Source organism: Mastigoproctus giganteus, chromosome 9, assembly GCF_048544385.1.
Source record: "Mastigoproctus giganteus isolate SK-2022 chromosome 9, ASM4854438v1, whole genome shotgun sequence".
NCBI lineage: Eukaryota > Metazoa > Arthropoda > Arachnida > Uropygi > Thelyphonidae > Mastigoproctus > Mastigoproctus giganteus.
The window spans coordinates 127,162,180-127,175,808 of NC_143583.1; the positions used below are offsets into that span (position 1 = coordinate 127,162,180).

At 37.6% G+C, this 13,629-nt stretch overlaps 1 protein-coding gene across 1 annotated transcript in view; it reads left to right on the plus strand.

Moving 5' to 3' along the window:
• Positions 1 to 727: 727 nt before the first annotated feature.
• LOC150080711 (uncharacterized) overlaps positions 728 to 13,629 on the plus strand; it is a 65,363-nt gene continuing 52,461 nt past the window's right edge. Inside the window, exons 1-2 of the mRNA XM_090381585.1 lie at positions 728 to 783; positions 9,143 to 9,266. Of these exons, the coding sequence (XP_090237711.1) occupies positions 730 to 783; positions 9,143 to 9,266 (178 nt within the window). The 5' untranslated portion in view covers positions 728 to 729. The remainder of the gene's footprint in view (positions 784 to 9,142; positions 9,267 to 13,629) is intronic.

Consider the following 13,629-nt stretch of genomic DNA (forward strand, 5'->3'; position numbering starts at 1 on the left):
ACAGATTGCTGCGTCTGGAACCCTCGGTAGCACATCGGTAGAATCGCCTTACTTCCCACACCGTGTAGAAAAGATCTGAGTTTTTCTCCCGTCGATGAAGTAGGGAATTTTTATGGACCTTTTTCACAATGTGGCTGGGTCAGTCGGTCTCAGGCGAGGTCAGTATGGTTTTTCTCCCATAAATTCCGGTTTTTCGTCCAGAATAACTGAAAATGGACCAAAGAACACACGTAATTTACAGACTGTATATACTGAGCAATATGGCCTTAGTCGTTAATGCTCCTAAAACCCTACAACAACAACAACAGTGTCTGGAGACTCAGCACCTGCGAAGTGACCTGATTGAGGTGTTTCGGACTTTGAATGGATTGAGTAAGCTCAATACTGGTGCGATTCTTCCTCTTGCTCAGACTGCACATACTTGAAGGGGCATCAATTCAAATTGAGGAAGGATGGTTGCAGAATAACATGTGAAAATTTGCCTTTAGCCAGGGGATGGCTGATTGCTGGAATAAACTTCCATCTTCTGTTTTTGCCGATGTAAATAGCTTGAATGAATTCAAGGAAGAACTAGACAAACTGTTCGAGGGGATGAATAGCTGAAATGTTTTTTTTTTTTTTTTTGATTGATGCTGTATAACTTGCTTTCTGCATTATTTGCTGCTATTAATATTAAGACAAATTCTAAATAGCAGAGGGCTCTCGGGTAGCGTATGCTTCAAGTAAACAATGATGACAGATGCTGCAGAAGGAACGCAGAATTTGTGTGCTTTTCAGAGTGAGGTGCGTATTTGTATAACCTGTATTTCTTTTTGTTATCTGATTTTTTTTGTAAAATAATTTGCATAATAAACTTCAGTTTCCTTCATTGTCTCTAGAAATGTTACTCTCACTCATACTATTTTTGTTTTATTCATGTTAGGCACGCCCTATTTGGCTTGTTCGAGAAACTTAATAGCAAGATTAGTTTTATTCCAGTGCACTGTGTAATGGAAACCAAAAGCAAATGTGCATTCGATTGATTCTTCACATGCCCAAGTACGCAAGATACGAAATTTATCAATTTCGTAACTTGCGCCAAAATTGACGTTTGGAGGACGTTGTAGAATTATATGGTTATTCCTAATACTATTATCCGAATGGTTTATTAGTCCTCGTAGAAGAAATTACTGACAAAGAAGAGGAACCCGCCCTGAAAGGCACATAGCAGGAGGATTTAAATCAAAATTAATATAACAAACAGAAATAAATGAATTACCAATACATAGAAAAAACAGTGTTTATTGTAATCACCTCTTTCGTTTATGTTGCCACTTTTTTGTATTTTCGCCCTTGACACATGTGCAGTGGAAGTGATTACATGATGTCATGATTTGTTCTTGAATTCCAACACGTTACATGACTAGTTGCTGATTTGTTTACTGCATTTTATATGGTTTGTTGCTGTCGTTACTCCTTAAAAGAAATACCGTATCAAGAATCTTGCTGGTGCACTATAGCCACAGATGCCAATGCTCCTAAAAAATCTCCAGACAAACAAACAAGGATCTTGCCAATTTGACTGTTTTACAGTAGAGCATTAACCCTTTTCTAATTTTTGATTTTAATATTTTCTTTATTTGTATTGTATGGATTTCCAGAAACATTATGACAGTTTATTGATGACTTTCTCAAAGAAATAGTCGTCAGTCCAATTAAAGTATTTTGTATTTCTTGATTTTAAGGTTTCCTTTCTGTATCGATAAAAAAGAAAAGAAAGAAAACTTATACAGCATCAGCCAAAAAAAATTCCATTTCACTCATCCATTTTTCAAAAAAGATTTTCCAGTTCTTCCTTGAATTTTTTTAAGCTATCAATGACCAGCACTGAGCAGTTGTATTCTTGTTTCTTTGATTATTGTTATCAGTTTAGCTAAGACCTGAAGTGTTCAGAATAAGTTGTGCCTAATGTATTTCAAAAACTACAAACTGCATCATCTGATTTGTTGATGGATCTTGAGTTAAATAGCATGCAATTAGTATTATTAGTAGTGGCAAATGGTGCAAGAAAGCAATACAAAAATCACAGTTCTGTTCCCTCTCACAAATGCCCAAGCTATTTATTATCTTAATGGCCACATCAACACCAAGAATATGCTTATACCTGTATATTATTCAGAATTCTGCAACTATCTTTTTGTTGGAATACCATAGAAAGCATTGAGTAGAGTGTATTTGTTTATGATGGGAGGTGATTTACCAAGATCATTGATGCAAGAGTTAGAAGAAAAGTGCTGTGTTAAGTTAGCTTTAGTTGAACTTTGCAATAAAATTATCACGTAACAGAGTTGGAAGTATAGATGGACAGAGGTTATGGCCAGTAGCCTTTAGTCAGGCCCAGAAGGCTGAACTGCCTTGGACAAGAAGCAGGTTTTCTACTGTTAGCCTGCTCAAAATCATGTTTGGATTGATTAATAATTGTCGTGAACTTTAGTATAGGCATAAAATAAAGCTAGAGGTACAAATCAATAGCAATATGCTACATTCTTAGTATTAGTATGAGCAAAAGATGTAAGAAAGCTTATAAAGCATCAGACAAAAGAGAAAAAAAAAAAATACACACTTCACTCATCAATACCCTCCAAGAATTTGTCTAGGTCTTCCTTGAATTTATTCAAACCACCTACTTCCATAACAACAGATGGAAGTTTGTTTCAAAACTCAACCACCTGCTGTCTGAAGACAAACTTCCACAACATCTATCCTGCAACTATCCTTCCTCAACTTGAATTTATGCCTCCTAATGTGTCTAGTTTTGGCAGGAGGAAGAATGCTATCGACCTAAATCAGATTTGCAATTTTCAGAACTGAAGCCTTTCTTGGTAAGAGCACCCTTTTGCTTCCTTCACCAATCTGGTTGCCCTTCTCTGCACCTGTTCCAGCAGATCTGCATCCTTCCTAAAGCCCTGTAAAAAGTGATAATCACCTCCTTATCCATGCTAGCAAAGTTCCTATATATCATTGACAAAACCTTCATGAGCTGTTCTGGCAGCATGCCTGCACTGCTCAGAGAATTTCATATCTAACTGCACAATTACCCCCAGGTCTTTTTCATTTTGCACTACTCTGACTGTAGTATTACACAGTTGATAAGTCACTCTGGAATTATTGCTACCCATATTCAGTACCTTGCATTTGTCAATGTTAAACTTCAACTGCCATTTTCAGCTCATCAACCTAATTTTCCTAGATCTTGTTATAGTAGCTCATCCTGATTACTGTTGTTAACCACCCTGCCAACCTTTGTATCATTTGTATATTCTCAGCATCCTTAGCCCATTCATGGAAAATCAAAGTTTAGATAAAGGACAAGATTTTGGTGTAAAATGAGGTATAAAGGATTTCATCTTTACAAGAATAATTTCACTGACAAAATCTAAGCAAACAACATGAGGATTGAAAGATTTAAGCCACTAATCCAACAAATAAAAAAAGGAATATAAATCATGCTGATCATCCCATTTTATATTCTTGTAATGTCAAATGATCCATCCAAGGCTAAGAATGGACATGAGGGAAAGAGCAAGGTCTTTCTGTTGGAGAAGAGACCACAAGGTTGTGATATGAAGCACTTAGACACCATTAACATTGTGCACTTCACTTAGACACTAATGGTGTCTAAGTGAAGCACTTAGACACCATTAGTTGTGCACTTTGAAAGGCTATTGATGCGAAATAAAATAAGAATGTTTGATTGTTGTTGGGATTGTGTGATGTTCTGGTAGGTAGATAGATAAACAAGATCATTAATAATCACAAAATCCTCAGAATCTTGACCAGCTGTGCCTATATAAAGCTGTGAGCATTAAAATCACTGTAGAAAATCACTTCACTGTTTGAAAAGTTACGAGTGGAGAAAGTTAAGTTTCAAAGAAAGTCCTGAATGACTTTTAGAGCTAGGAGAATGATTGAGGCAACGGATGAATTTGACAGTATGGGGTAAAAAAGATTTTTAGCCAGAAGAGATCAAAAAGAGGAGATTCCAGATTAGAAAGTCTCTGATGAGGAATATCAGAACATACATATACACATTTTTAAAACAAAAGGAATCATAGAGTGAATAATTAGGGAAACTGAGAGTGAGTGATGGTTAAGGCCACCGATAGTTGGCGCCTCCGTAGCTAGGTGGGCAGGAGCAGCAGTGCATAGCACACGCTTCTTGATTAGACCGGGGTTCGAGCCTGTGCCCACCAAATACGGAGGATGCGAAAAGGTCAGGGAATGACCACCGCATATCCCCCTGGAGCAATATGGCCTTAGCTGTTAATGCTCCTAAAAACCAAACAAAACGCCACCAATAGTTAAGATTCTGTGATCAGCAATAAGTGATGCTTTGCAGATTGTAGGTGGCAATGGGTATCATTGAAAATGATACTGAGATTATATATATTTGTGAAATGAATGAGGAAGTTTTTGGAGGTTTAGATATTTTTGCAAATAAGTTTGTTCTAATGGTTTAACTATTTATGATGGCATTTTATTGATAAGATGAAAGTAGAAAGGAGAAACGTATGAATTAATGACTTTTTATGGATATGGCATACACACAGCAAAAAATACCCAGCTCCTCAACATAACATGGCTTTCAACAATGTCCCATGCATATGTACCACTGAGATTCCTGACATTCACCAGCTGACAGAGTAGAGGCAGTGGGATTATGCACTAAATGATTTGGATGCCTCCCAGAGAGTTAACAATAGGTTGCTTTGATGGCGGACTGGCCTGTGAAAACTTTTTTAAAAGCTTTACACTGAAAATGTAATTAATATTGAATCTTGCCATGATGCTTGTCATGGCAAGATCCAGTGAATCAAAAGACATGACCCATACTGCATGATAGAAGAGTGGGAAGGGGAAAACAGAGCTTTACCCTATAGACTAAACATTTTCACTTTAAACCTCCAATAAGCAAAGTGATGGTACTCACTGGGTTATGAGAATCATCTGCTACCTAATAATGCCTGGTGACACAAAAGAACATTGGTTTACGCCTGAATGGTGACTGCCATTAGCATTAATAGAGGCATATGATGCAAGAAAGAAAACTTATACAGCATCAGCCAAAAAAAATCCCATTTCACTCATCCATTTTTCAAAAAAGATTTTCCAGTTCTTCCTTGAATTTTTTTAAGCTATCAACTTCCACAACGACAGATGAAAGTTTGTTCCAGCAATCAACTACCCACTGGCTAAAGGCAAATTTCCACACATCTATTTCTACAATTGTCTTTCCTAAATTTGAATTTATGTTCCCTCAGGTTTATAATCTGAGCAAGAGGAAGAATCCCATCAGAATTGAACCTTCTCAACCCATTCAAGGCCTTATACACCTCAATCAGATCACCTCCCAGGTGCCTAGTCTCCAGATGCTGCAATTTGCAGAACTTAAGTCTTTCTTGGTAGGAGGACCCTTCGTTCCCTTCACCAATCTTGTTGCTCTTCTCTGTATTCCTTCTAGCAACTCTACATTCTTCCTAAAATGAGGCCTCTAGACTTGTACGCAGGACTCAAGGCGTGACCTGACCATTGCCTTATGCAAAAGGATAATCACCTCCTTTCCCTACTAGAAAAATTCTTGTATACCATTGACAAGACCCTCATGACTTGCTCTGAAGGACAAGAACTAGGCTCCAGACATATGCTGCACAAGCTGTTCATCAAAACTCAAATTGTCAGTGAATTGAAAGGGACATTTTATGCCTTTTGCAGTGCTCATGGTATGGATGGAGCCAACAAATCACATCACAAACTGTTACTTATGTATGGTGTCTCCTATTAGAAAAGGGATGACAATGAAGAAAAAGTGGACAGTGACATTCCCAAATATACCATTTGCAATTCATCCCATGCCTCACAGTGAAGTACTACCTATTCCTGAACCACCCGACCATTTTTATGTACACTCTAATAAAGAGACACACATGAAGTACAGCAGCCGTCTACATCAAGGGATCCACCATTTTGTCCAAACCTTTATCCTTCTGAACCACATAAGTTCACAGAAAGTGAGCTTAATGACCTCATCAGGGATCTTGAACTGCCAAAGAATAAGACAGAGCTTTTGGCCTTGGGGCTGCTTCAGTGGAATCTTCTAGATCAGCGTTTCCCAAACTTTTTTAGTCATGGAACACTTTTCATCTCACAGCATATTCATGGAACACTTACAAAATACAAGTTTAGCGAGAACCAAAGAACTGTTGGAACTGTTGCTAATATTTTATTACATATGGCACACTGTGCATCAGGAGCATCTTTATTTCCAACACATGTAAAGCCAAAATTCAAATAACTGTCATTATACTTTCGTTTTGGTATTTTATTGGTTGGTTCCTGTTTTTTCACTTCAGATTTCTGGGGAACAAAAGGCTGTGATTGTTCATCCTCACTTTGAAGTGTGATAATATTGTGTTCGTTTTCATCGACCGTGATGAAAGGCGGAGATGGATAGATGAAATTCATGAGTTTTTGAGTAGTAAATGGATGGCCAGTGCTCAAAACAGAAGGAACTGGAAAGTTGCTGGAGAGGCCTTCATCCTGCAGTGGATTGAAAATGGCTGATAATGATGATGATGATTTCATCGACCACAATTGCACTACTAGAAGTACTTTGCTTCTCATTTTAAAGTTTCTTTTTTCAACCACAAATCTATGGTCACATATTTTAATAATATTTCGAAATACTAATAATTATCAAAAAAATTTTATACAAGGAAGTGTTTAGTTATGATATCAGTTTGCATCTTCCTCTCCTTCAATCCGTTTATTCCAGGCTAAATCGCATACGAATGACATACTAGATCACCACATTGCTACTTTTTCGTAGGTGTCATTACCTCTATGCAAAGCCCGCCAAAATAAAGTGTTCCGTGGTCTGTTTGATTATTAGTCTATGCAAGTATATTAATAACCAAAAAAAAATTATGTTAAATATTATAATGATTCAAAAGTGGTGTACGCTAGAAATATGCAAACTTTATTTAATTTTTTAATTATTAATTACAATTTTTTGCAGAACACAGTTTGAGAAATGCTGTTCTAGATTATTCTGTGAAAGTGACAACATTTCGTACTCGAAATAAAGACTATGATAAATTCTATCTAAGAGAAGGTGAATTCACTGATTGTGAGGATATTGATGGTCTATTGGCAGCAATGAACATGAGACATGTTCCCAAAGAATGGCGACTATTTAAAGATGCTTCTAAGGTTAGTCTTAAGTCTGTGTTATTACATAATGAAAATATGCTGCCTTCAATACCTATTGTGTATGCCATACACAAAAAAGAAACATGCAAACATGAAGCACATCCTCTTAGGTGTATGCACTATCAGAAGTATGAGTGGCAGATATGTGGTGATTTAAAAACAATCACCATTTTATTAGGACTACAAAAGGATTACACTAAGTATTGTTGCTTTCTCAGTGAGTGGGATAGTTATGCCAAAGATTATATGAGAGGAGTTGGCCTCAATGAAGATCATTAACACTCAGACTGAAGAATGTAGCATTTGAACCTCTGATAGATCCAAATAAAGTTTTGTTTCCACCACTCCACATCAAACTGGGACTCATGAAAATTTTCGTGAAGGCTTTGGAAGTGAATGGTCCTACCTTTACATATTTGCAAAAGAAATTCCCAAGACTTAGTACAGAGAAGATTAAGGCATTGGTCCACAAATAAGACAACTTTTCAAAGATGAACAGTTCGAATGTGTCCATAGTGATAGCGAGAAGTCACTGTGGAAAGCCTGTCAAAATGTTTCGACTAGCTTTCTATGAAATGTTAAAGCCAGGCACTACAGGCTGTTTGTGGAAGATCTCATTACTCCTTACGAAGAACTGTTCGTGCAACTTGTCATTGAAGAATCATTTCTTGCAGTCACACCTGAATTTCTTCCCGTCCAACTGTGGTGCCATCAGCTATGAACATGGTGAGCGATTCCATCAAGACATCGCAGTGATGAAACAAAGATACAAAAACAAGTGGAGTGCCACCATGTTAGCCCATTATTGTTAGATCATGAAAAGGGATGCTCCCTCCCGAAGCTGAATACAGGCGAAAGGCAAAAAGGTCCTGTCTTTGATACAGGTATGTTTGGTACTACATCTTCCTGTCATATAAATAAAAAATACCTTGTATAAATATAACTTTTTTCAAAAACAAGGTCCAATCTGCCATTTTAAGCACTATTTCCGTGTTTAACACCTCAAAATCTATAAAGTAAACTTACTTTCATGCTTGTAACAAGATATGCTCCAAAATTTGTTGTCCAGCATAATAGTAAGCTTAGCCAATAAGTATCAAATGCTGTGTCTGGAATTCCAAGTTAAATTATCGAACAGGAATTAACACATATTGAAGAAAAGAAAGATCTAAGGGCTGTAATGCAGTTCAATGTGTGGTTCTCTCAACTGTATTGTAAAAATGCTAGAACAGTTTATGGGTTTCTGTGAATAATATACTGGAATTTTGCTAGTAGAGATAATGGGGCAATTATCTCCCTCTACAAATCATTGGTCTCACTGTACAAATCATTGGTCAATATCTTCCCTGAAATCAATATTTCAGGGAAGGTATTGACTTCCTTTAAAGATGGATAGTGATTAGTTGTAGATTCAAATATATTGGTCCATTGAGAAACTGTAGTTCTGCAAGCTACAGTTTCAAAATTAGAGATATGTGTGAGAATTTTGTTTTTTTAAGGCCTTACAAGGATTAAGCAAACTTGAGGATATTTTTTCTTTCTAATGATGAAAACAGACTGATTCAAATTGAGGTTAGATAATGATTGTGTTGGATGTTTGAAAATTTTCCTTAGCTTATGCAGATTTAAAGAGGGATTAGATAAATAATTGGATAAAGTAGGTAGGTAAACTTTGAAATTAAAGATACTTTTTTCTTTTTTTTTTTTTTGAAGGTTGTTAATTGCTACACAAGCTTTGCTTCTTTGTGTATTTCTTCTGCTTTAATTGATTTCCTATTTGTGAGGTTAGATATTGTCATAAAATGTTTCTTGTCTCCATGGGCACTTATTTAAATTTATAATTTATAGTATGACTATAAATAAGTTCACTAATTCTTTTAAATCTCTTTTTCAGGAGTCAACAGATCAACCAGTTGCTCCACCACCTCCATATTCAGAAGTTCCGTGTATTGTTCCTTTGCATCATGGAAGAGAAAGTGGGCCTCCACCATGCTACGATGACGTTATTAATCCTGAAGGTATTTGATATAACTCATTCAAAATCATACAAACCATTAAATTTTGCTGCACATTTTTAATCTATTCAGCAGAATAGATTCTTAAATTTTTAATGCAAAAACCACTGCAAAATATTATCTTGGAAAGCATTGAGTTGCTCCAAAGTTAGGTTTTTCACAAAGTAAAAAACCTAATTTTGGAGTAACTCAGTGCTGGGGGTTCTGGAGTAACTGAACCCTGGGGGACTTCACTAATAATATTAGTTGATGACGAGCAGTGTTAACTTTTTTTTTTTTTTTTTTTTAAGTAAAATCAGGCTGAAATAGCAAAAAGGGGGGAAAAAAAAGTATTCAACAGTTTGTAGTACAAAATGCAACTGTAGTTTTTAATGATGTTCTGTATAAACTAAAGGTCTCAGATGTGTGCCCTCTGGTGGCTTCTGCAAACCATTATAAAATACTTAATTTTAAGATGCCCCCCCTTTTTTTTATGAAAACTCCAAACATGAGAAGTATTAGAACTTATAGAACTTAGTACCGTGCATAGGCTGAAGGTTGAGAAGATGAAACAAGATACTTATACAGTGGAATAATCATTCCTTGTAGCTAGAAAAATTCCTGTATCTCATTGACAAAACCCCATGAGCTGTCCTAGCAGCCTGTCTGCACTAGTGGCTCAGAGAACTTCATATGTGACTGCATAATTACCATAGGTCTTTTTCATTTTCCACTAGCCTGAATGTAGTACTACACAGCGGTACATGATTCAGATTACTGCTGCCCACATGCAGTACTTTGTATTTCTCAATATTAAACTTCAATTTCCATTTCTCAGCCCATATGCCTAATTTTTATCGAACTTGATGCAATAGCATATCCTCATTACTGCCATTAACCACCCTTCCAACCTTTGTATCATCTGCATTCTTAGACATTCAGCCTGATATACATTTATCAGTATTATTAATAAATACAGAAAACAACAATAGGTTCAATGCCGAACCCCGGGGGACTCCACTAATAATATTAGTCCATGAAGAGCAGTGTCCATTGATAGCTACCCCTTGTCTTTTCCCTCTCAACCATCCTTTAATCCAGAGCTGTAACATGCCCTTAATGCCGTACTGCTCTAATTTATTCATTTTATGAAAACCCCAAACTCAAGAGGTATTAGAACCTATAGTATTTAGTACCGTGCATGGGTTGAAGGTTGAGAAGGTGAAAAAAGATATTTGTTGAACTTCTGTTCAACAAATATCTTTTTTAACCTTTATCTTTTTTGACTTTGTTGACTTGAACTTCTATAGATTATAATTTTCAGGAAATACATAGGAAGGAAGGTCGTATCAAAAAGTGGAAATTGAATGAATAAATGAGGAAGAAGAAAAGTTGGTTCTTTGAGTTTGAAGTTGGACCTAGTGTATAGCATTAATTGTAATGCAGCTGAGTTTCTCCCCCAACTCTATGTTAAGCAATGTGATGAATACAAACTCTGTAAAGGCCAGATTTATTTAGGTTAGTGAGTGTTGGTGTGGGTTGTGTTGTTCATCCTGTCTCTTAGCCTAGGGGCCTGTGTTTTCACAAAAAAAACTCTAGTTTACCATCCAGCGCCATGAGGAGGTGGGCTGGGCAGTAGCGGGTATAAAGCACTAGCAGGATGAGCCCAGTAAAAAAAAACAAAAAAAAACAGTGAAACAGAAAGGAATAGTGGGGAGATAGCAGTGAAGGCACCCACCTAGTTGAAAGGGGAGACAGAGGAGTCCCACCAGGTCAGGATGCCCATCCTGACCTGGTGGTAAGAGTTGATAGTTGGCAGTGGGGTTGACCAACCAGGTGAAGGGGGAAAGTTCCACCCAGGGTGAGAGATGGAGAAAGTAAGTGAACAACCACCTCAGGTGGCAGGAATGAAAGATCACAGGGAAAGGGTCCCTATGTTGGAGTTCCATTTTTGGACACTATCCCACAATGGCCAGGGGTAAAAACCCTACTTGCTGGTCTGCATCCCACACCATGCTGGCTAGGTGGCATCACAAATAGAAATATAAACAAAAGATATTTATTAATAGTTAAGGCAAAGTTAAGCAATATTTGACAGGTGCTCTCAAAATATTCCAAAACGAGCATTTGCAACCTTTATACAACAGTTTTGGTAAACACGACAATTATGGCTGAAATGTTATCAGAAGCCCTCAATTTGCTTCAGTTTATCATTTTAAATGAAAAGTTCACCAGGTACAAACTAATATTTAGTTGAACCGCCTCTGGTCCTGATGACAGCAGCACACCATCGAGTCTTTGACAAGATCAATTTCTGAAGATAATCAACTGATGGTTTGTGGTTCCAAACACGAATTATGGCTTCCTGAAGTTCACGAAGGGTCTTTGGTTTCTTTCTGGCAACTGCAGATTCCACACGATGCCAACAATTCTCTATAGGATTCAGATCCGTGCTGTTTCCTGGCCAGCTAAGAGTTGTAATGCACCGTTCTTCCAACCATTTTTTCACGTGTAACAAATATAAACACATTATTCTCGAACCTCTAATGCAGAAATGAAGCTAAAGTAACTACAGAAGTGCCTACTTAACACTTTTTGCCTGATGACAAGGAGCAGAGTTGTCCTGAAAGATGCAGTCACTTGGCGGGTTGAAATGATCTCTAATGGTTGGCAGCATCCATTGGTATTTACGGAACCTTTTATAAACTGCAGGTGCCTACTCTGTGATACGAAATGCATCCCTATATCATTTGGCTGGTAGGGAATTTCACTGTAGATACCACACAGTCTGGATGGTATTCTTCACCACATCTACAGCGAATCATTTGTCTCCCATCAGAGCCATGCAGGTTGAATTTCTTCTCATCCGAGAAAATAACTGACTTCCACTGCTCGGGGGGGGGGTCCATTTGACGTGCTCCTTACACCAAATTAATCAGGCCTTTTTCATTTTTTGTGTAAGGAGGGACTGCTTCTTAGGACAACAGGTTACAAGTACATTTTTGAAGAGGCATTTTCTGACTGTTACTGTACTTGCTACCACTCCTGTATGTTCTTCCCATTCTCTTTTCAGCTCAGACGAAGAAACTTTACAGTTTTTAAGGCATAAGCACTTCAAAATGCAGTCCTGTTTTGGCATAGAGACTTGTTTGCATCCAGTTCCTCTTTTCCTATCAGCAGAACCAGTATTCTTGAGTTTGGAAAGAAATCTACTCACTGTTGGCTGATTACAAGACACTCTATAAGCAATATGATGGGAAGAATGTCCTTCCTCGTGTAAAGCAACAATAGCATGCTTTCTTCGTGGTGTCAACTGCCCATAACTCGCCATCCTGACACAAACAAGGAATGACTGCAACTCTTCCAGAGAGTGCTTATATAGCTGAAAGTAACAGCTGATACAATATTACATCATCACCTATGCGTGTCAATGTTATCTGATGCAATCTGTAACAAATATTGCCATATACTTACTTTATTCAGACGACGAATAATGTAATGATGAACACCAGTGTATTTGGCGGCACCTACTAAATTTCACACAGTAGTAAAATCAATTTGTCACGATTTTGCAATGCAGAATGACATCATTTGATGTCATTTCCATTTCATAACAAAAAAATATGGAATTGGGAAATGAGATCATGCAAAGGAACATGGGAGGTGATCTTGGATGTGCTTAGAGCTGGCATAAATCAGCTGGTTGCGGAAAAACGTTTATGATTCGGAGCATACCACTTAGGTGGCTTTGGGCTAACCAGTGCCACCCGTGGCAGAAACCTTTTGATAACCGGAGAAATGAATATCTTGCAAAATTTAAAGTAAAGCATATAAAGCAAAAGATCATAGGGAGGTGATCTTGGATTATGCTTAGACCTGGCATAAACCAGCTGGTTGTGGAAAAACATTTATGATTCGGGACATACCACTGAGGTGGCTTTGGGCTAACCAATGCCACCCGTGGCAGAAACCTTTTGATAACCGGAGAAATGGATATCTTGCAAAATTTAAAGCAAAGGATCATGGGAGGTGATCTTGGATGTGCTCAGAGCTGGCATAAACCAGCTGGTTGCGGAAAAATATGTGGGAAAGGTAAAAAGAATGGAGTCAGGAGAGGAGATCGTGCAAAGGATTGTGGGAGGTGATCTTGGATGTGCTCAGAGCTGGCTTAAACCAGCTGGTTGCAGAAAAATGTTTATGATTCACGGCATACCACTTAGATGGCTTTGGACTAACCATTGTCGTCCGTGACAGAAACCTTTTGATAACCAGAGAAATGGATATCTTGAGGATCTTGTATGTACTCAGAACTGGCATAAACCAGCACATCCAAGATCATTACATTACATGTGCTTCAGCCTTACCTATTGAAGTGCATGTAATTGTA